At 33.7% G+C, this 23,405-nt stretch overlaps 1 protein-coding gene across 1 annotated transcript; it reads right to left on the reverse strand.

Moving 5' to 3' along the window:
• Positions 1–66: 66 nt before the first annotated feature.
• Positions 67–23,116, reverse strand: LOC134270409 (uncharacterized). Its single transcript, XM_062752636.1, has 7 exons — positions 23,063–23,116; positions 16,159–16,222; positions 15,085–15,259; positions 13,950–14,170; positions 5,081–5,317; positions 4,372–4,446; positions 67–302 (listed from the first exon to the last, which is right to left on the reverse strand). Exons 2-7 carry the CDS (start codon positions 16,220–16,222, stop codon positions 67–69), a joined length of 1,008 nt encoding a protein of 335 aa, XP_062608620.1. The 5' UTR covers positions 23,063–23,116.
• Between the last annotated feature and the right edge of the window lie 289 nt (positions 23,117–23,405).

Below are 23,405 nucleotides of genomic sequence, written 5' to 3' on the forward strand. Positions count from 1 at the left end.
AAAAAAAAGTTGGATAAATCGCTTTTTCACTTCTCTATATTCAACTGGTGTAAAAACGCAATGCATTTAAAACACCTGTTTGTTTCGGGAAATCTGAAAAAAGGTGATAAAGTCGAAAGAAACGATGACAAAGACGACGAGACAAATGACGACTACTCCGACTAATCCAAGGTTCCTGGCAGAAATCCTGTCATCTGGTGCACTTATCAGAGTACGCTTGTGCTTGGTTGTGTTTTTTCTGTCGATGGTTAAATTAGTTTGAATAGCATCAATCTTCTTTTGAAGGATCTCCGGAGTCATTTCTGTAAATCAAAACAATACTTAATCCAATTTTTTTACCCATGCCAAAATTTGCAGGCTCAGAGCACCATAGGTAGTAGTGGTAATGAGGGGAGTTGCTGTTCTAAATAGAGAACTGCATTTTTGTGGAGATTTTTCAAATTATCATTATTTATTTATCATTCATAAACATATTAAACAATTAAATGGGACGTTTTATTCTGGCCTATCCCCACCTTTCTTGCAGTATATATGATCGAACCCTTCTACGGAATGTTGTATAAAAATTGCTTAGAATGAGAATAAGCCCCCCCCCCCCATTTCCACCTCATACATGTACTGGCCTGGGTCTCAGCCTGTTTTAAGTTCCTTAGAGAGTTAAAATACTCAACACTTATACTACATAAAGATATTCACTAGTAAATGGAAGTTAAGTGCAAGCAAAAATATAATTTCATTTCATTTATTCTAGATTAGGGTACAAAACATGTTTTATATCTCTCTCTCTCTCTCTCTCTCTCTCTATATATATATATATATATATATATATATATATATATATATATATATATATATATATATATTAGGGAAATAGTACCCGGTTAACCGGGTACTGTGTTCCGAGTATCGAATACTAAATCTGCTACTCGGTTACTCGGATGTGGGTTTTTTTCTTATTCAAAAGTACAAATTCAAAAAACTTAATCAAATATTAACTGAAATGTGGATATAATAAATCTTCTTTATACAGTAATTAAAAACCTGCTTTTCTACCTTTTGAGGTCCTTAATTTTTGGATGGCTTCAATGATTTGTTTTCATGTTAAATCAAAATTCAATATTTAATCCAATATTAAAAATTAAAGAAATATTTTGGGAATACATGTAATTGAAGAAAAATTTGTAGACAGAGTAAAAGTGTATAAAAAATGTAATACAAATGACAGCGTATCCCAAGCACCATCCCAAACAAAAAATATCAAATCATTTGTAAAATTTGTGTATATATAGTCTTTCGTGTGTGTATTTTTTAAATCCTAAATAAATCTAAGCCTACAATAAAATCATTTTTAGAACTGAGTAATGAGCTTAACTGTGTTTAAGGAGACTGTAAATTTTACGAGTACCTAGGCGTTGAAAAAGTTTAACCGATTAAGAAACATTTTGATTAACATCCCTAATATATATATAATGTAAGAGAGAAAACTCGATTTAATTGTGGAGATTTTTCAATGCAATTATTTCATTAACTCTTCTTACTTTTATTTATCATTCATCACGTAAAACATATTTGTCTGCACCTAAACAATTAAAAAAAATAATAAACGTTTTTATTTTCTGAAGCACAAAATTTTGTTTACAAGACAGAGGAAATTCCGGGCACAGAAGAAATTTCCATTTCATTACACAGTATATATGGTCGAACACTTCCAAATGTAGTTTAACTAAACAAAACATTGTTTGTTTATTCATCCGTTTTATTAAATTATGCATAAACTTCTAGTTGTATCAAACATGGAGGTCAAGGCACAGAATACGCTAACTTTGGAGAGAAAAAGTCTAGATTTTTCAAATTAACATTATTTTTTGCAATACAATCATTCATAAACATATTAAACAATTAAATGAGTACATACAGAGCTACGAAATACATGTACTGACCACACGTATTATCCGTGAACGGCACTTTTACGGAACCTGCTTTCAAATCCTACCCCCGTTTGAGGGTTCGATTTCCTATTTTCCACCTCATGAGAGTTAAAAATAAAAGTCTTCCATTAGAGATAAAAGTAAATGATTTAACTTAAAAACTACATAAAAATATTCACTAGTAAATGGAAGTTAAATGCAAGCAAAAATAAAATTTCATTTATTTTAAATTAGGGTACAAAACATGTTTTTCTATTAATATAACACCGTGAATGTTGAGAAAGAGTTGTATTGCGGTAAGTAACTTAAATAATATAGGGGACCTAATAATAATGTTGTTTTTTAAAATACACAAGGCAAGCATCGATTTCTTTTGGGGGGGAGGGGGGGGGGTAGTAATTTAACTTTGAAGAAGGAAAGATTATATGTATTTGAACCTGAAGGAAATTCGAAATAAAGTTGATATCAGTATATTCTTTTACACAAGTCCACAAACAAAATTTAAAGACAAAGCCGAATATAGAAAAAAGCAGTATCGCAAGCTGAAGCACCTATTCAAACTAATGCTAGGGTCCCCTCAGAAATAACGGTTACCTCTTAGTCGTGTGATCTTTTTTTTTTTATACATCTACTCCTTTTGTTTGAAACTTTTTTAAATTCCCAAGATTATCTTAACCGTGGTTTTACATTATCACAGGCAAAATCTTAAGCAAAAGCTCAATCAATGGTAATTAAAATTGACCTGTTGATAAAAGTTGATACAACAACTATCCATCATACTCAGAGAACGCATAGGAAGACGTGAAAATTTTTAATTATAATTTTTCTTGCAAACAGTAGCACTTTGACAATATATTATTATACAATATTTCGCAGCATGCAAGCATACCCAGATTAGTATGATTTTTCAAATTTCTTCAAATCTAGTTCCAGGTAGGGTTGGGTCACAAGGAATTTAATTGAAATGAGCTGCTTATTTAAGAAAAAAGGTAGACCGGAATAAAAATAAATCCTTCTTTCCTTCTCCATCTGCGGGAAAAATAAAACAAAATCAGAACTACAAAAGCACCATCTCATTCACTGCATAGAGAAAAAAGGTTAACTTTTAACGAACTTAACCTACATCGTATTTTTTTTTAATCCAAGCACATAAAATGTAGATTTTACTGTAATTTGTTAAATCCTAGACTAAGTAATCATTCAACAAATGACAAGAAAGGCTAAATTATTTCAGTCTCCATATGATTAAAATATTCCATTACCTCAAAATACAGATACAAAATTTAGAAATGCGAGTTTTTATAAAAATAGTGAATAAAGTCTGGTATATTGTACATGTCACATCGCGCGACGTCATTGACAGGACATTACATTATACCATAATTTTGTCTTTTATATACATGTACAAGCCAATAAAGTGGGGTTTTCTTCAAGATGTTTTTTCGTAATTCAAGATGTTTTTTTCTGGAATATTTGTATTTATTCTTGTGAAAAAAAATAGCATATGTATTTTTGTATACAAATACAATGCATTAATATATGCTTAACAAATAAAAAAATATTCCGATTAGCATATTTAGAATGAAAATATCACAATAAGAATTCATACCATAATTAGAATGAAAATATCACAGTAAGTAAATGGCACTTCTGAGAAAAAAGTGAGAAGACATTTTCATTAGTTAATATTTAGGAGGTGGTGGTGGAGGGTAGGCGGGGTTACCAACAGGTGGCGGTGGATACTGATTATATTGGCTGAATCCTGGCTGCGGTTGTCCTTAATTTGGTGGCGGCTGTCCATATCCTGGTTGTCCATAATGAGCTATTAAAAGCAAAATTATATCTTATATAATAAGTTAGGAGCTTCAAATGATTAATTAAAGCTGATGGTACATAAATTAATATATTGATTAATTTGCTTCCGAAAATCATATACCATATAAGCAGAATTTTTAGCGAGGTATTATTATCGGGGTGTTGAGGTCGCTTAAATTAAATATCGCTACAAATTAATTGTGTATTCATTGAAATAATTTCTTTTGTTGTTATTTTAAAAATCGTTAAAGGAAGTTCTTAAAAGCAGTTCCACTTGGCTTTTCCTGAGCTGGTGCATGCAATTGCTGTCGTATGGAATTTTCTTTATCGATTCATGTCCAACAATTCTTATTCTATTTTTTGTGGTCATGAAATTTAAATAGAGCAAGGATTTTTATTTCTGTGTCTTATTTTTTGCTTATACATATTACTTGACCATGAAGTATTAAAACGAAATTCCCTATAATATTCTATACCAGCCACAGAGAGTTTAAATTCGGATTTAAAGGAAAACAGATATGAATTAAAATTATTTGGTTCCTCACTTTTTGTCACATTGTTGACTGCAGCTGTATTATGAATAACCTGCATATATTGACATTACCAGATACTTAAAATATGTACGTACCGGGACACCACTCAGACAAAGGTTTAGGTTTCGAGGCATTAGGTGAGTCTTTATAATTACTAAATACAAAGAAACCTAAAGGAAAATACGATAATTTAAAAACATGTCCTTTTTTTATTGGGATCGAGAGAGAAGATTTATAGTATCAAGAAAAAAATTACACCTACTCTCTAGTAATTATGATAAAATTATGTCGTAAGTATGAAAAAATGTATAAAACAACGTGTGATGCACAAATGGGAAGATATAGCATGTGCATAATTGATATCGTTTAGTATTTCTAAACAGAGAATTTCTGCAATTCTGATTTACACGAATGCCAGATAAAATCCTAATTGAATTTATAGTTACCACTACAGACAGTAAAAATGTAGTAGTTTCTACTGACAGCATACAGGCTTGTTGAAGGACGAAATATTTTGTTCAAAATCCTGCATGAAGAAAATATAAGTCTGATCCCCCATCCCCTTTTTGTAACACTTATAAAATTACCATTTCATGAATTGACGTTTATTGTGAAACCTGTTATACTTTTATGGATATTGATAAATATATTTATTTTGATTTCTATTAAAAACACACTTATAATCAGTAATTTATCCTCTGTACATAAGAAATTAAAATCAAGATTCTAAATGTCTTACATAAATAAAACATAGGGGTACTTTTCTCGTCAATTTTTTTTTTGCCATCAGTGTCATAAGCTTACTTTTGTGTGTTAAGTGCGAGATGTCCCCAACAAATGAGTTGTCGTTTTTTGAATAGCGGATCGCAAAGTATCCTTGTTCTGTAAGTTTTACGCCATAACATGTGGGCCTATCAAGGCAACCAGATACGCAACTAGGTAAGCATTCATTAGGCCCAAATGTCCCATCATTAACCAGTTTATACACTAAGTCGTCCTTCAAACTTTTTGTTTGAGAAACCATCATGCAATTTGAAGGAGCTGTAAAATAAAAAAAAAAAATCAAGTTTAACAAGGTCGGAATCACAAATCATTTAAATTACACTGAGGATAACAAAAACAATTTTGACTGGATGCTATATCGAAGTGATGTATATGGAAATAACAGGGTATACTACACAGTCACTTGTTTCGTATACTGGGTACTCCATACCTATATTTACCACAAGGTACCTAACTCATTTTCGGGCACCCCCGCTTCAAGCTCGTATTTACTAATAAGTAAATCATACACCTACATTATCTTGAAATAGTTCGCTCCAAGAGATATTTTTCTACATTGCTGACGTCTCCTTAAAAGATCTTTTTTTGTAAAATGTTTATTTATTCATCGATAATCAGCTGAAAAAATATTAAGACAAACTATAAGCTACATTCACTTCCGGTTTGGCGGTTACGGACAAAATATTTTTTTTATGAAATTAAAATAATCTGCAAGTGAAAAATAATTGGTAACATTTTTATAGATGATATATTTTTAGGTACTAATTATACTGTAGCCTTATCCAGAATCTCCTGTTGCGATTTTGTCAACGCCATGTTCAGTTCAGTTCAGTTATGGAGTTCCCTCCTATGTATAAAGAGCACCCGAGAAGGTGGTTCATAAAAGGCATAAAAATTAAAATTAAAAGAAATAAAGTGATGAAAAGACAGTTAGTAAAATCTATTCTATATAGTGCTGTAAAAATAAAGTTAGAGGTGATAGAGCAACTAAAAATAAAAGAAGAATTTACACACTATACATTAGCTTAGCTTCTAATATAAAATTGTTTCGGCCCTAAAAGTACTTATAAACTCCTTATTATTATTAAAAAAAACTAAAAGACCTGATAAAAAAAGCTTAACACCTGTACCCTTACTGTTTCTATTTTAAAAGTTATTTCAGCTCTAAAAATATTTACATACTCCTCCTTAACAAGGAAGGGAAAAAATATTAAGGTCTGTTGGTTGTAGACTGTGTACTAATTTCTTTAATTGTTTGAGCTTTATGGCGATGTAGAACGAATACCATGTTGCGGCTCAGGTTCTCAATAAATATCTGAATTTTGTTGTTTCTGGATGGAATCTCTGAAAATGTGAAGTAGGAGGGGTCAATAATGACTTTTAGTAAATAAATGTCCTCCATTATGTATGAATTTGATTCCTGTGTACCAATTTTTTCTTGCAGGTAATGTCCTAGTTTGGTCAGATATGGCTGCCTAACAGAATCTAAGTTGGGACATTTCAATAGGAAGTGTAATCTGTCCTCTGTGCTCTCTCTACACAACAGACACTCATTATTCACTTCGTGTTGGTTAAATCTACTAGTATTGTCTTTTAAGCGGTAGGTGTTTGTTGCAAGTTGGACTTTGACAATGGCCTTATTTGAGGCACTAGGTGAAAACGCACTTGACTGCCATAGTGGATGAGGACGTCTGCATGAGTTGGTCTGTAATTTGAGATGTTGCAAGGAGACTTTTTCCGAAATTTCAATTTCATTCCTGATTTGCCAGTAATCAGATATTTGCTTCTTTACTTTCTGTTTCCAGTGTTTTGCCTCTACATTACTTTTTACATTCCTTAAAAGGTATAATGGATCCGGAAGATCGTATTTTTCTAAGGTACTTTTTGCTCTAATAAACCAACCGGCACTGTTACTAGATTTTGTCAATAGTTGTCGTACTGCCAGTTGGTGCTCTATTGTTGCCGGATCTTTAGCAATATTTAAAAATGTTGTGATGATTCTAGCATCAATGTGGGCCTCTATCGTTTTGGGTCCAATCAGGAATAGAGTTGCAATCGATGCGGTCCTGTCAGGTAGACTTTGTAGCTGTCTCAGTACCTTTCTTTGATATTTTTCAAGTTTCTCTAAGTCAATTTTCCTTATGTTTAATAGCTCAATTCCGTAGAGTTATCTTGGTATAACAAATGTAGTCCACATATTTACAGTAATAACAGGGGATAGACCATTTTTTCATGCATACCACTTCCGAGCAGAGCGTACAAGGTTCGTCGGGCAGTTTCTATTCGCTAACTGATATCAGGAGTATTTGTTGAGTTTCTTTCAATGCCTAAGTGTTTTAGGGAAGTTACCTGTTTGATAGTTTCATTCCCCAACTTCAATTTCTTGCTGATATTTTTTTCTGACGTGTCTTAAAAGTTAGGATTTCACATTTTGCTGAATTTATAGTAAATCTATCTTTGTTTGAAGTTGTGTTCACTAAATTAGTCAAGATCTGCGCGTCTGTTTGATTTTTTGTTAATAGGGCAATGTCATCCGCACATGTTAGCGCGGTGATGTCAAGAGTTCCAATCTTTACTCCCTCGGGTACAGTCTGTAGTGCATTTAGGAGGTCATTGTTGAATTTTTATACATTAAAGTAGATAATTTGGCTCCTTGTCTTATACCTTGTTCTAGTTTTATTTCCTGTGATAGATTTTCATTCCATTTCACTATTGTATGTGCATCTATGTGTAGAGATTTCACTAAGTTCCAAAGGTCGCCTTCAATGCCATCTTTGTTTAGTTTACATAGTAAATTTTCGTGCCACACTACATCAAACGCCTTTTCTGCATCGAAAGTCTGCAGGATTAATTGTTCTTTATTGTCCTTTGCTTCGCAGAAAGCCTCAGATATTATTAGTCCGGCCATCAATGGGGAGGTTCCCTGTGTGAACCCTCTTTGAAGGGCATTTTGTACTGGATCTAAAATAGGTTCCAATTGGTATCTCAAACACGTTTCTAGGACCTTCCCAATTAGAGATGTCACTGTTATCCCTCTGTAGTTTCCCGGCTTTGTCTTATCTTTTCCCTTTTTAAGAATTCGTGTCAGTATATATGCCCATTTTTAGTCCTGTCAGTACCTCAGCTGTATGCAATATGGCATTTATAATGTTGGTAAGCATTGGGGATATCTGGTCAATGCCCATCTTAAGGTGTTCTGCTGTAAAGCCTGTTGCATCGGGTGCTTTGCTGTTTTTAAGATTTTTAATAATATCTCTAATTTTTTTCCTCAGATATCTTTTTCGCCATGGCTTTACTTTCACCTTTGCGTTGCTTAACTTAGCAACCAATGAAATCACTGTATAACATTTAGACCCCAATTACCGTAAGTGAATGTATCTTATAGTTTGTCAATCTCTACCCATCGTTCCACTTATACCTCTTTCGACGTCTAAAAAGTAGTACGGAAGCGGAGGGACGTGATTTTTTTTTCGAATGCTGTTTAAATTGTCAACAAGAAGATTAACACATTTACATTTCTCTGTATGTGTTAATGCTGCAAGTTGTTTGTCTAACTAAATCATGTTGATATTTATCGGCAATGCATTTTAAATTTTCCACGTTCGTAATATCCTGCCGAGAAATAATCCCTTATAGGATATGGTGAAAAAGCGATAAATGATTTTAATTCTCATAAATAAACTTTTATTTAACATGTTAAAGAAGAATATAGAAGTTTTACATTCATAATTTATGATGCAATAGGTGAAAGTAAGAACGATAACTATGGGTAGAGATTGATGGTTTGTTTTAATATGATTCAAGCTGATTATCGATGAATAAATAAGCATTTTACAAGAAAATATCCTTATATGAGACGTCAGTATTTTAGAAAAATATCTCTTGGAGCAAACTATGTCAAGATAATGTAGGTGTATGATTGATTTATTAGTAAATACGAACTTAAAGCGGGGGTGCCCGAAAATGGGTTAGGTACCTTGTGGTAAATATAGGTAGGGGGTACCCCGTTTTCGAAACAAGTGCCTGTGGTATACTGGTATTCAACTGCATCATTTCTTATTTTCAGTTTTTGAAGTACTCGATCTGCTGTACAAAGCAAAGGGAACAACGCTCAGCTGAGTAAACGTAGTCGTCTGTTCAAAAAGAGATTTCCAAAAGAGAAGATTAGACTTCAAAAAAGATTTTATATTCTGATCAATGTAAAACAATCATATCTTAATTATCATGTGCAGTTTTCAACGAATAAATATGTTTTTGATCAAAAAGTAAAATAGGAGTGCTCATTGGAAATATACGACAAAGAATCTGTGAAAGTTTCATTTAGATTTTAATCAATGATATACTAGTAAGAAGAGTTGCGGATAAGAGATGTGTACCTCAAAGCGTAACGGACGGACAGACAGACGGAAGGACATCCCGATCACTATATACCCTCCCACTTTTCAAGCAGGGGTATTACAAGAGGTGAGCAGTGAGCTCAGTAATTGATTATTTCAGTCTCCATATGATTAAAATGGCAAAGTCCACGTTTTGCTCCGGGAAGGCCGAAATAAGTGTCAGATCAAAAAGTAGAATAGGAGGTGCCCAATGGCATTATGTAATAAAGAATATTTGAAAGTTATCTTTATCATTTATTCTGTGGTATAGGAGGACAGGTGGATAAGAGATGGGTACCCTTCAAAATTATTTTTAAAAAATGGCATTCAAGTATCAATGTTTTGCTATGGGATTGATTGATAAGTTGTGTGTTGTTTAACGACCCTCTCGAGAATTTTTCACTCATAAGAGAAACACCGACATCTTACGAACGAACGTAACTCTCCCTAACTTCCCGTATCTCGATAGTTTTCTCGGGACCAGTGATTGTACCCATATAAAGTTTAAAATCGGGAAAAAAAAAGTGTATGTGTAAAATAGAACGGAAAGTGTTTTAACCACTTTGTATTTGAAAATTGCTTATGTCATTTTTTCGGTAATCACTTACAATGTTTTAGAAAGGGGGAAAAAATAGAAGAAAATACACCATAATACTTTAGAAGGATTAGGAAATACGTTTGTCATGCGTCAGTGATTAAACGTATACAAACTACTCGTAGTGTGCACCTTGTTCATATGGGGAAAGGTTACTTTTTACAGCTTGAAAAAATAAATCCGTGCAATCAAATAGGTTGTGTGCTTCATAAAGTGTCTTGTATTGAGAGAGAGAGAGAGAGAGAGAGAGAGAGAGAGAGAGATATTCTTTTTGAAATTTATTAAAATATCACTTCAAAGAAATAAACGAGCATTCATGGTAAGCAGTATCTTCTTAGATAATGTTTTAAATGGCGATCTTAACTAAATTATCTTGGGCTGCTTTTATTTTATATATACATGTGTATGTAACAGGCCTGAAGCAGTTGGGGAGGGGGAACAACCAAAAGTTAAGAGTCACTACCAAACAATTCCTTGGGAAGCCAAAATGAAAGATTTTTTTATTAAATGGGCACAAGTATACAGTAGCTAAGTTTTCTATTAGTATAATACCTGTATTACATTGCTTATTTATCGACTTCATTGGGGGAGGGGGCTTATCCCCAACCCCTCAACCCCGTTCTTTTATACGACCGTGTGTACATGTATATCTGTTTATATGTGTGGATTATAAAAAAGGCTGAAAATTTGCATTTACTCAGGGTGGTGTGTTTTTTTTAGTAAAGTTCTTTTTTCCTTGAAGTTATGCTCCACCATGTCATTATTTGTTAATCATGCATTATTCGTCAAAATATAAAATTAGAAGGTACACTTTATACTTTTGACCACACACAGTGTTTTTTTGACCGAAGGTCCAATATACAAATAAAAACTATAACCGAAATTATAACTTGCTTCACCTGTAAAGAAATATATATATATATTCTATATCCTGTTGTAAAACAAAAAAAAAAGATTGATTCCAGAATACCGACAATAATATATACGGACTTTTAAAAGTGTGAATAATATGAAAACGTAGTTGTCACTCAGTTGTCATGGCATCCTTCAAAAGTATGTGCACACATATGCTTATCACAAGTGCTTGTAGACCAAACAACTTCCCCACCCCAACCCCCGAAATACATACCGGGTCCCAAGATATTCATATTTGTCTTCTTTCATAAATTAACCGTCTAGTACATATTTACAATGTATTTCATATGAAAAATCCAAAAAGTACATAGAATTCACTTTTTATTTTTCAAAAAAACATGCCTGTAGTATCTTAAATCACTTCTGACTTTTTAACTGCGGGTATCAATTTTGTATGTGGTAAATGTTATAAATGAAAGAAAGCCAAAAAGTATCTTTGGACCAAGATTTATATGTATTCCAGGGGTTGGGAGAGGGGGGGGGGCATAGGTCCTATGATGGCATGCTAGTATGGGACTTGCTCTCATATATCTTAAATTATGTCAAAAATACAATTCCCTAAACTTCCATTTTTGCGCCGACCCCCCCCCTCCCCGAAAGTTGGAGATATTTATTTCGGTCTGCCCGTTCGTCTTATAATTCTGTCCGTCTGTAACACTTTTGTTTTCAGCAATATCTCAAGAAGCCTTTGAGCTTTTACAGTGAAATTAAAAAATAGCTTTAGGTCTGGGATGTTAAGTGGGGGGTGGGGGGTTTCCACTCCACTAACACCTATGAGAATTATATGAAGATTTTTATAATACATGTTTGTAAGAAGAAGCTTTATCAACCGACAAATTACGAACGGGCATCCCCTATGGATTTATGATATGGCTATAATACCTGTCTATTAAAGCCATATTAATTTTATTTTTCGCAGCATATAGTATTTTGAACAAGAATTTCTTTTAAGTTTTTGGATTTTTGCAATTCAATTTTAGACCATAAATTCTTATTGTCCCGACCGCCCTTCATAAAATAACCCCCCCCCCCTTTCGACCCCTACTAGATCCGCACATACTTTTATTTTTTATTTCATGCCACAGAATGACATTTTTTAAATTTTTCTTTCATTTCCCTTCTCGAACCCCTTTGCTCGTTTAAATGTCCATTGAAATGTATTGTAGCGTCACGGTAGCGACTAACGACAAGACGTGGATTTGAGGTATATTGTGGGGATTTTTTCTATCGAAATCCCAATAAAATTGAAGAAATAAATAATCCAACCGTGAAAACAATAGACTACAATGGCTAACCCCCGTTTTTGGTTACGTTCGTTCGTAGGATGTCGGTGTTTCTCTATATAGAGACGCCACCCCTTGCCGGTTGAAAGCTGCAAATTTTGTCTTTTACTCGGCACTTACAGCCATTGATCATGGAAAGATCTTTTTCGTGCCAGCACTACTACAACACGGGACCTCGGTTTACACTGTCTCATCTGAAGGACCGGTGTCCATGTCCCACAGCAGTGGGATTCGAACACGCGACATAAGGATCAACTCCTTGCTTTACGACTCTAGAGCAGACACTCTAATCACTGCGCCACGCTTGCCACCTTTTGTCATGGGCAACCCAAAATATATTTCTCATCAAAAAGTAAAATAGGAGGTGCATAAAAGTACCATTTCATAATGAATATGTGGAATTTTCAATAAATTTCATTAAATGGTATAAAGAAGGTGAGGATAAAATGGGTACCCCTAAAGCGTAAAAGACGAACGGACGGATGGATATTCCGATCACTATATACACTCCAACTTTTCAAGCGGAGGGTATAACAGGCATTCTCAGAGTATCACATTAGCAATACTAGTGCCCTACAGGTTAGTGTTATTTGGTTCCCACTAAAATTAAAAATGCCAAAATTCCATAAAAAATCGTTGAAGCTGAAAAATACAAAATGCAAACTTGATCAATAACTCATCAAGGTCATGTTGCATAAATATAAGAAAAAATCAGCTCAATATCGGAAAACTCTTAATAATCAAAAGGGTTGCTATTCCGTCCAAAATCATTGAAGCGGAAAGAAATGCAAACTTAATCTGTAACTCATCAAGGTACACATGCTATGAACATAGATGTCTGCGTGGCGCAGTGGTAAGAGCGTCTGCTCTAGAGTTGCGGAGTTGATCCTTACATCACAGGTTCGAATCCCACTGCATTGGACGCGGAGACGCTACAAATCTGGTCCCGTGTCGCACTAGGTTCTGGCACGAATGAAATCCCTCACTGCTGAATGACTGTAAGTGCCGAATATAGGACAAGAATTTGCAGTTCTCCACCAGCAAATCGTGGCGTGAAAACTTCTCGAGAGGCGTTTAACATTTAACAATCAAACATGCTTATTGCTAAAATTCATATTCTGTCAAAATCTCAAACACTTAGAAACAATAGATGTTTGTAAAAACATTTATGCCATCCTCCACCCAAAAGTGGAATTTCTCTAAGTCCAGTTGGAATAACTCTATCAAAAATGGCGCAAGTGTACCCAAAACAAATCTTGACCTAGATATTTATCGGATAAATCTGTATACTAAATTTCATTTCAGTATATGCAACCTCTGCGAAGAAAATGAAAGGAAACTGCAAATAATTGGAATTTTGGAATAATTGGAAGTCCAAGGAGCATAACTCTGTCAAAAATAGCGCTATCATACCCAAAACAAAACTTGACCAAGATATCTATCTGATATTTGCAACGGTTGTGAAGAAAATGAACGGAAACTACAGACCGGCAGACGACAGCAAAGCAATATGCCCTCCCTTCTTCAAAGGGGGGCATAAAAATTGCGAAAAACCAAGTGAGGCTTACTGACAGATAGATAGACAGACAGACGTACAGACGAAAGGGAGCTTTAGACAGACAGACGGACCTACGCAAAGTAACGACCTATATTTCCCTCCGTTAGGCGGCTAATAAAAACCAAAACGGCTCATGAGAAAATTTCGATGGACTTTCATTTACCTTGATTCTTGCTTTCGCATACGAATGTTTTATGACTTTCACAGCTATCCACGTACAGTCTCTTATCTGTGAGGTTGAAATATAGACAAGCTATTTTATCTTCCAGCTCCGTTTCAGGCATGATAATTTGATGACGAGGCTTAAACGATTTGCAGTCTAGGTACATACTCTCATTGTTGGATGTCCGCATAATTCCACCAATCCAAACATCTGAATAATCACTACAAAATAACATAATTAATAACATAAAGAGGTCCTCATAGGTCACATGAGTATCAATCAACAACTTTCTACCAATTGAATTTGGTTCATGTTTAAAACCAGAGGCCACGAAATTCATGAAAGAGGCACCATATTTTATCATAACTTATATACACAGAGGCAGATGAACAAAGAAAAAATGCATTTCCACTAAATAATAAATAGTGCCAAACCCCTCAAGAGCAACTGTTCCTAAGGCCACATATTTCACAAAACCACCTTTGCTCAGCATAAATGGTCGATTAATAATAAAGAGCGGATTTAAAAGCATTAATTCATTTTCAGTATATGATCATTATACCCTCCCACCGGTACCCCTAATTTGGAAGAGGCACCATTCTTCATCATAACAATGTACTTATATCATCGACATGATATTAAAGTCATGCATGTTTATTACAAAGCTTGGTTGTAAGATTACCATTTACGTCTTTTTCAAGTAATATATCCAAACATGAATCAGATGTTTTAGACTTTGTGGTCTCTTTTATTCAAGCTCACAGGGATATACTGTATTGACATGCAAATTTTTTACCCGAGGTATTAAGGCAATTACTTTGGCTCAGAGGTCGACAAAACGGATTGTGCCCAAGTACACAGTCAATATTTTTTTTTATTATACTGTTTTGACAAAAATATATTTTGTGCTGGATACCTTGTTAATTACCTTTACTTGAACTACAACTCGGGTCTATTCTGTCATTTTCGAACATCAACCACAGGTCCAATAACTCGCTGCGGTCAAATATATATCAATATTTTATGATCCCTCGGTAAAACATTGGAAATATTAGACATTATTTAGTATAAAGTTATATAAAAATCTATTTTAAAGGTAAAACAACATAAAATATTTAAGAGGATTGATCAGTACTTTTCTATTTTACTGTTCATCTTATGGACGTCTTCCAGAACGTCCTTTAAAATTTCCTCTTCAGCTAATGAATTGATTTTTGTCAGAGTCTGGTTATTCTTCTCACACACGTCGTATGCTGTGTGCCATGACGCCTCCGGCAGATTGACTCTGTACCTGCATTTGACGCTAATCTCTATAAAAGAAATTTAAAGTGATTACACACCCACATACCCCCCCCCCCCACACCACCACCACCACCACCACACGCCCACATACCCACACCCTAAACTACGCGGTCAATGAGAATGTAAAAAGAGATACAGCTTTTGGACAATAGTGTTTTAGAGGATCTTTATCAATACACGTTAAGGATACCCACTTCCGCCCCAGCCCGGATTTAACTCTCGCCCTCTGAAATTCTCGCCCTATGGATTCTGTCTTCTAAGAGTACAGGAATAGCGCGCTAAACCGTTTGGCTTCCTAGGCAAGTCAAAAACTTGCTTTCGATGCCGATGGAACTCTTGCAGCGCTGCCCAACACTACACGGTCATTGAAAATTGTAGTGAGATACAGTAATTTTGATACAAGATTTTTTTTAGGATCGTTACCAATAAAAGTTAAAAACGAAATCAATTTTTATTCATATAGCACATTTTACAACATCTTTTCAAGTAACATACAATGTAACTGCCCTAAGTGAAAAAAAACATTAATATAGAAAGCTTAAAGAAATATACTTTTTATTAGGATGCCAGCCCCAGCCCGGAGTTAAACCCTTGACCTATTGAATCAAAATAGTATACCCTAGGTAGTAAATAATAAATGGATGGTTGTGTGAGGTTCGTAATTTGGTATGTTTTCGACAAAATGATTAAGTTAAATTATGATTCAGGTTTAATTTTTTTCTAAGAAAATCATAATAACCACAGTAATTTGAAGTTTAAACTTTTATTTTCAGATGATACATGCATTTTACAAGAATGATGGTAGACCGTATGACAACCTTACCAAAACCAATCTCGTCTTTCAACAAAAAGTAAAGTATATTTTACTTTACAAGTTCTTACAGTAAAAACATCACTAGTATCTTACCTGTCAAACCTTGCACTACTTTGATATATGACAAAATCTGAAAGATGAAGCCACAAATCTTCATCTGAAAAAAAGTCCGAAAAGTAAATGCAGGAATCTTCAGTTAAAATTAGGTCTAAGGAATATTTTAAAAGCTTGTCCTTTTATGATGCAGCAAATTACTGGTATACAGATATAGATATAACATGAAAGATAATAAAAATTTCAAAGTAAAAAAAAGCACACATTATTTGTCGGTTTAAAACAGCCATTGTTGATGTCTGTCAGAACCTACTGCGACACTGGACCTTGGTTTATACGGTCTAATCCAAAGGACTGGTCTCTACATCCAACAGTGGGATTCGAATCCGCGACGTAAGGATCAACTCCTAAACTTATGGACTTTTGATCTTGAATACGAGTGCTGTTCGGAAATTATTGAGACATTTACTTCAACTCTATAAAGAGCAGAGATAAATTCAGGAAAATTCCTCAACACTTTAGAAAGCAAAATAAAACAAATATGCAAAGTTTCTAAATTATAGGATAATTAGATAAGTTGTAGTGAATAATAAAAATGCCTATGTCCATCGACCTTGAGCAGCATCGCTACGTCAATTTAACTTCACGTCAGTCGGAGATGTTTTTGCATGTGAAACGATCGGGAAGTGTTTACTTTTTTCTTTGTTATCATATGTAACATTACAAAAATCAAACTTTCTCTTTTCTTACACGATTCTTTAAAAATGTAAGCTGTTGCTTCACCATCGTGAAATTTTCATTTGTCATATCTACAGGATGAATTTGCACCATGCAGTGCCGATTTACGCAACGTGGGTCAACGTTATTGCTTCCGTTAGGTCAAAATTGATAGTCGTCCGGAGCTTTTGATTTTACTCTGGTTGAATTATTGGTCACTAAAAATATAAACCAATGAAAAAACAACCCTTAAACATGTTTTGAAATCTTATTGTTTTATCAGGTTGGTCAGTCTTGAAAAGAGTTTTAAATAGCGCTACTGTACACAAAATTTTTAAGTCTCTCGCTGCTCCGCCTTGACGTCAAATTCCATTTTTTTCGTCGTTACCAGAATTCTTTACTGTGCTAATTATTTCTGATAAGAATTCTTACAAACTTACACAACATGCAGTCAAATAAAATTGAAACATTATAAACATAAATTGAATTATTATCGCCTTTATTATGGGTCCACAGGAGTTTGAACGTCGTTATTTCACATTTTAAATATCTGATTTCGTGACTGCGCCGGGTAACCCTACCATTTACACATTTATAGCCCATTGAAGATAGGAAATTAAATATTTTTAAAATATTTTTATGTTTTACAAATTCTTAGTGTTTGTCAAACGTATTTGCGAATTTTCACCGAAAGACCTTCATTAGAAAGAAAAATATACACAGTATCTCAATAATTTCTGAACAGCCTTCGTACTTTTCGTTATCACAATATGTTTACTGTTGAACTCTAAAAAATGTATAGGACAAAAGAGACTGACTGTGATCCTTGTCACACTTTGTCAGTTCATCCATCTTGAAGCATTTCAAAAGTACGCAAAGATGATTATTATGGAATCTGTGGCTACGTATTGTAATGAGGACATATTTTGCACGTTGCAAAGAAAGTTTTTAAAGATTTTTTTTATGCTATTAGTTACTGGCGAACACACCAAATGCCCTTGTGGTATTTTTAATCATAACTTGACATTGAATTTTAATGTGTTTTCTAAAAAGCAAAAGAAAAGTTTAAAGCAATAAAGGGATCCATCTGCAACGATATTTCAAAATAATATAGACAATATTCCTGCTTAAATTTAAATGTGTCCTTTTTTGTTTTCTCATTAAGAATGTACGGGTACGTAGTGTATACCTGGAAAATGTCGTTTGGCTTGTATTACTTATTCATAATTTGATTATGAAAAATTCAAATGTCTCAATATGATCGAATATTGACTTTCCATTATTTATTCATTATTAGTAGTCATTGTTAAAAAAAATACAATAAAGGCTTCATTAAATAGATTTATGGTCACGTTTTATAATTTAAAAGACGTTTCACCATATACTTTGCATATACACAACCATTCCAAGAACTCGTAAATTTACTATCTCGTCACTTGTCATTTGCAAAAATATTTTGTTAAAAAACTTTCTGATTGTACACTCAAGTATTCTGAAGTTGAAATCAAAAATATGCTTGTGTTCTGATTGACAATAGTTATGTGGTGTTTGGAGACCAGATTTTTTAACAATCTATTGGAATTCCCGAATTTCCATTGGTACCAATCACGCCCTGTTATAAGCAGACCTATTTTTGTATTCATACGAAGCAGAATTTGTCCAGAATCTTATATGTGATATGTGAAAGGAAGAAAACACTTGCTGTGGTCTTCAAATGGACATATAAATATATCGACGACGTATTGTCGAATAACAATGGTAATTTGCATTCTGATGTCGATACGATATATCCTGGTGAGCTTGAGATAAAAGATACCACAGACTCTGACACATCTGTTTCATATTTGAATATTTTACTTGAAAAAGACGTTAATGGTGGTCTAACAACCAAACTGTATGATAAACGAGATTACTTCATCACTTGCTTATCGAGTTTATATATCTTAGTTGATGAGATACGTAATGGCATGCTCTACGTATGAACAATTTTAAAATCGAGGTAAATTATTGACAAATAAGTTGATGGAAAAAGGTCACCATTTCGTAAGTTTTTTGATCGGTACAATGATACCTTTTCAGCAAATACAATTTGTCATTGAGTCTAATGCTGACTGACGTGTTTCTAACTAATTGTTAGTCATTAGTAATACACTGAATTGACGACAGATTTTTCCGTTATTTCCCGATAATGACAAGGAGCACACGGCGGGTGTGACCGATCGGCAAGGGATGCTCACTCCTCCATAGCGCCTGATCCCACCTTTGATTTTTTTGGAGGTCCGTGTTTGCTCTGCTCCTATTTTGTATTGTTTTATGGACCTTTGATCTTGAATACCGTCGTTATGTCCATATGTTAAATTCGCAATAGTTTTGTAAATAGTATTTATAAATATTATATACATCACTTTCCAAAAATTCTTCATAGTCAAAGACATAGGATTTTCTCTTCTAAATGTATACTGGTATAACCTGGGTTGAACTCTTTTTGCATAAATGGCTTCGCGGTTTATAAATCTTGATATGCCTAAACCCAGGTTATACAGTATAACTTGGGTTGCTATTTAATTAATTCCTTAAATTCGTGGTTTTTAAACAAGTGTAAGCTGCTCCACCCGAGGTTATACCAGTATAACGTGGGTTGTTTTTTTTTTTAATTAATTCTTTGTATTTTGAATCATTTAGCAATAGGAAAAATAAGATTTCTCCTTTAAACAAGAGGCCCAGGGGCCACAGCGCTCACCTGAGCACATCGGGCTTGAATTTACCCCCCCCCCCTCCAGGCGTTCATCATTTGAACAAACTAGAATCTACACTACCTGAGGATGATTCCATATAAATATCACTAATCATAGCTTTGAAGTACTTGAAAAGAAGATTTTCAAAGGTTTCTCTATATATCCCTATGTAAAACTTTCGGCCATTTTGGCCCCACCCTTGCCCCAGGGGTCATGATTTGAACAAACTTGAATCTACACTACCTGGGGATGATTCCACATGAGTTTCATCTTTCCTGGACCAAGGGTTCTTGAGAAGAAGATTTTTAAAGATTTTTCCTATATATTCCAATGTAAAACTTGGGTCGGCCATTTTGGCCCCACCCTTGCCCCGGTGGTCATGATTTGAACAAACTTGAATCTACACTACCTGAGGATGATTCCACATCAGTTTCATTTTTCCTGGCCCAGTGGTTCTTGAGAAGAAGATTTTTAAAGATTTTTCCTATATATTCCTATGTAAAACTTGGGTCGGCCATTTTGGCCCCACCCTTGCCCCGTGGGTCATGATTTGAACAAACTTAAATCTGCTCTACCTGAGGATGATTCCACATGAGTTTCATCTTTCCTGGCCCAGCGGTTCTGGAGAAGAAGATTTTTTAAAAATGCCATTAATTTTTAATAAATTCATGATTATCTCCCCTTGGAAAAGGGCGTGGCCCTTTTGAACAAACTTGAATCCCCTTCACCCAAGGATACTTTGTGCCAAGTTTGGTTGAAATTGGCCCAGTGGTTCTTGAGAAGAAGATGAAAATGTGAAAAGTTTACGACGACGACGACAACGACAACAACGACAACAACGCCAACAACGACAACGACAGACAACAGACAAATTTTGATCAGAAAAGCTCACTTGAGCCTTCGGCTCAGGTGAGCTAAAAACGCTTTAAGATTGTTCATATTTTAAACGTAACGTCAAGCGGATTGATATGTTTTTGACGTAAGTAATTGTGACGAAGGCAATCCAGGTTATACATTATAGATTAATTTTTATCCAGTTAAATGACGCGTTACATCCAAAATGAAATAATTTAAAGATTTTTTTTGAAAACCGTTTCTACACATAAATATATATAATGAAGAAATCTTGCACATTGCAAAGTAATTACTTTAAGAACTGCATGCTTCGAATAATTAAAGTAACTGTCAAAAGTGTAAAGAAATATATAACACTTTGGAAAAGTGTATTGAAAATGCTGTTTTACTTGTTTCACTTATTTTTAAGTTGATAAATTTATCAAATATCATTACGTTTCGAATATTGCGTTTTCATTCTCCTTGAAAGATATCAGGTACATGTACATGCACAAGCATGTTTGATGCATATCATCTCTTTGTCATTATAATTCGTTGTTTAAGTATAACAATCATGACTTCATGAAATTTTCACTATTCGTCTTTACACCGAAAAATGCAACAAGAAACAACTGCAATACCCATTGTTATCAATTTTCTACGAAGAGAAACGTAAACTCCCGCTACACGTAATCTAAAATCTAGCAACAATTATTGCCATTGTTTGATGTTTAACATTTGGATTGCTTTTAATACCTATTATAAAATTTTACTCATTTAATCTCCATTGCTGCAAAATATTATTATTATAAATAGTACACCTGGACCTTCTTTTTGATAGATATGTAGTCATCTTAAGGACAGATGATACAAACAAATTTTGTCTTTGGAGGAGACTTAGTATCATATCACAAGTTTAGAAAAGTTGATAATTCTTAGAATTTTTTCTTCTAAGAACTGGAAAATGAAATAGACTTAGAAAATGTAAGTAATATTTAAATATAATTACATTTTCCAAATGCCCCTTACAAAAACATAGATGTGACAGAAAAATCATAAAATAAATCTGAAATTTCAATAGACGTGGTGCAAAAAAGAAAGTGGGGATATTAAAATTCTATTACTTAAACTTTTATAAGAAAATTGAAATACATAGCAAGACGAGGGTTGATCAAAAAATTCGTGGAATTTCTTTCTAAAATTGTATCGTGATTTGATGAAAGCAAATATCAGGCGTATTCATAATATAGAGTCATAATTCAACAATAGTGGAAAATTTCACCCCTTTCCAATTACCAATGAGGTCACACGAGCTTTCTGAAAGTGGATAGTTGTGAAACCCGGGGGAGATTTTGACGTAACGTCAAGTTAGATATGTCACGTCACGTTATAGAAGCAACTCGCCCTTATGTCCAATTAGATTACGTAATTCTACAAAATGCTGTCCTTTTCTCCATTTTTTTTTCAAGGAAAGTCTGGGTATCCTCTCACACCAACTTCATTTTTCACTTATATTTCAAATTGTTCCCATCTTTCCATATGATGTTCCAATTTCAGTAGCAATGTCAAGAACAGTACGGCAGCCAACAACGTCCATTAACGCCTTTCATTTGTCTAGGGGGACATGCACTTAAAACAGAGCCTCCAAAAAGCGACCACACCTTTAATCAACGTCCATAGAAGTTCTTTTTTCTTAAATTTCTTATGCCACTGGAAAACCTGTAACTAAATGCATTTTTCCCAAGCCTTTGTCAATTATATACGCGTTTAAGATAGAGCGATCCCGGAATTTTCACAAAACGTATGACTTGACCGAAATTTGACGTTGTTTAACAACTTAAAGATGAACAGTAAGTCATCAACTAATAAACTAAAAATCCAGTAAAATCAGTAAAACTATTATGCAAAGGTTTATATTAGATCAAGCAATCGTAAAAATGACATAATTTTCGTTCTATATACTACATAGGGCTGTTTAATTCTCATTTCACAAATTAATTAAACAGAATTAAAATTTAAATAAACGCGTTAATGTCTCCCCCGCGTTTCCAAACAACCGTTTCCATGGCAACAGCCATAGAGTTACTATCAAAGATATTTAGCCTGTTTTTTACCATAAAATATTTCTTAAGTGTCTATATTATCATTTGTAATTTTCAACCAATTCCACATAAAAATAAATAAAATATGAAAAAATTCCAGAAATTTTGGATCAACCCTCGTACATGTATATCTTATAAAATATAAAATTTGGATGTTGGATACCTGTGGAGAATGATATAAAATATATATTTACTCACTAACTCCTCCTTATATAACTATATATGTTTATGAAATTGTTATCTATACACAGGTTTTATTGTTGATCAATATTATTAATTATAAAGAAAACCGGTGTTGTTGATATTGATAATTTTTGTAGGTTTAGATTATCCTGATTATTTTGATTCTTTTCTCAATTCGGCATATAATCAACATTTTTTTTATTGAAAGAAAGAATATCATATTAATGCACCTTGATATTTAATTAACAAAATCAGTTTACATTATAACTATAACTAAAAATAAGTAAGCTACTTCATCAAAAAATGTTTTCACTGTAATTGAATAACAAATTTGTTTAGCGCAAATGTCTCAAAAAAATTAAATGAACTCACCTTTTAGCTTCTTGACGACTACTGCATGATTTTATCAAAACGCTCAGCTGCAAAATGTTCAAATAACTGGAAATCATTTACAAAATCGCCATATAATTAAATATTCAATTCAGGCTTGGAGAGCCTATAAAATGTGCGAAAAAAAAGTTAAACAAAGAGAGTAATGCACAATCAATAATTTTCAACAACATTTTGAAATACAAAACAGCTTAGTCTCAGCTGCATAATCAGTAGTCTGTTACATTATAAGGCAAAGGTATAGTACATATTAAATCTTCAAACTATTCAATTACTAATTTTCTTTAAAAAAGAAAAAACAAAAAACAAAAAAAAAAACAAAACA

Source organism: Saccostrea cucullata, unplaced genomic scaffold, assembly GCF_032062105.1.
Source record: "Saccostrea cucullata isolate Sc308-1 unplaced genomic scaffold, CSIRO_AGI_Scuc_v1 ctg4180, whole genome shotgun sequence".
Lineage (NCBI taxonomy): Eukaryota > Metazoa > Mollusca > Bivalvia > Ostreida > Ostreidae > Saccostrea > Saccostrea cuccullata.

Excerpts from the sequence above, each read along its gene's own strand:
- LOC134270409 (XM_062752636.1), bottom strand. The coding sequence starts at position 16,222 with ATGAAGATTTGTGGCTTCATCTTTCAGATTTTGTCATATATCAAAGTA. Across the intron at positions 15,260-16,158 it reads AGTAGTGCAAGGTTTGACAG|AGATTAGCGTCAAATGCAGG; the intron begins GTAAGATACTAG and ends TTTCTTTTATAG. Across the intron at positions 4,447-5,080 it reads CTCGCACTTAACACACAAAA|GTTTCTTTGTATTTAGTAAT; the intron begins GTAAGCTTATGA and ends ATTTTCCTTTAG.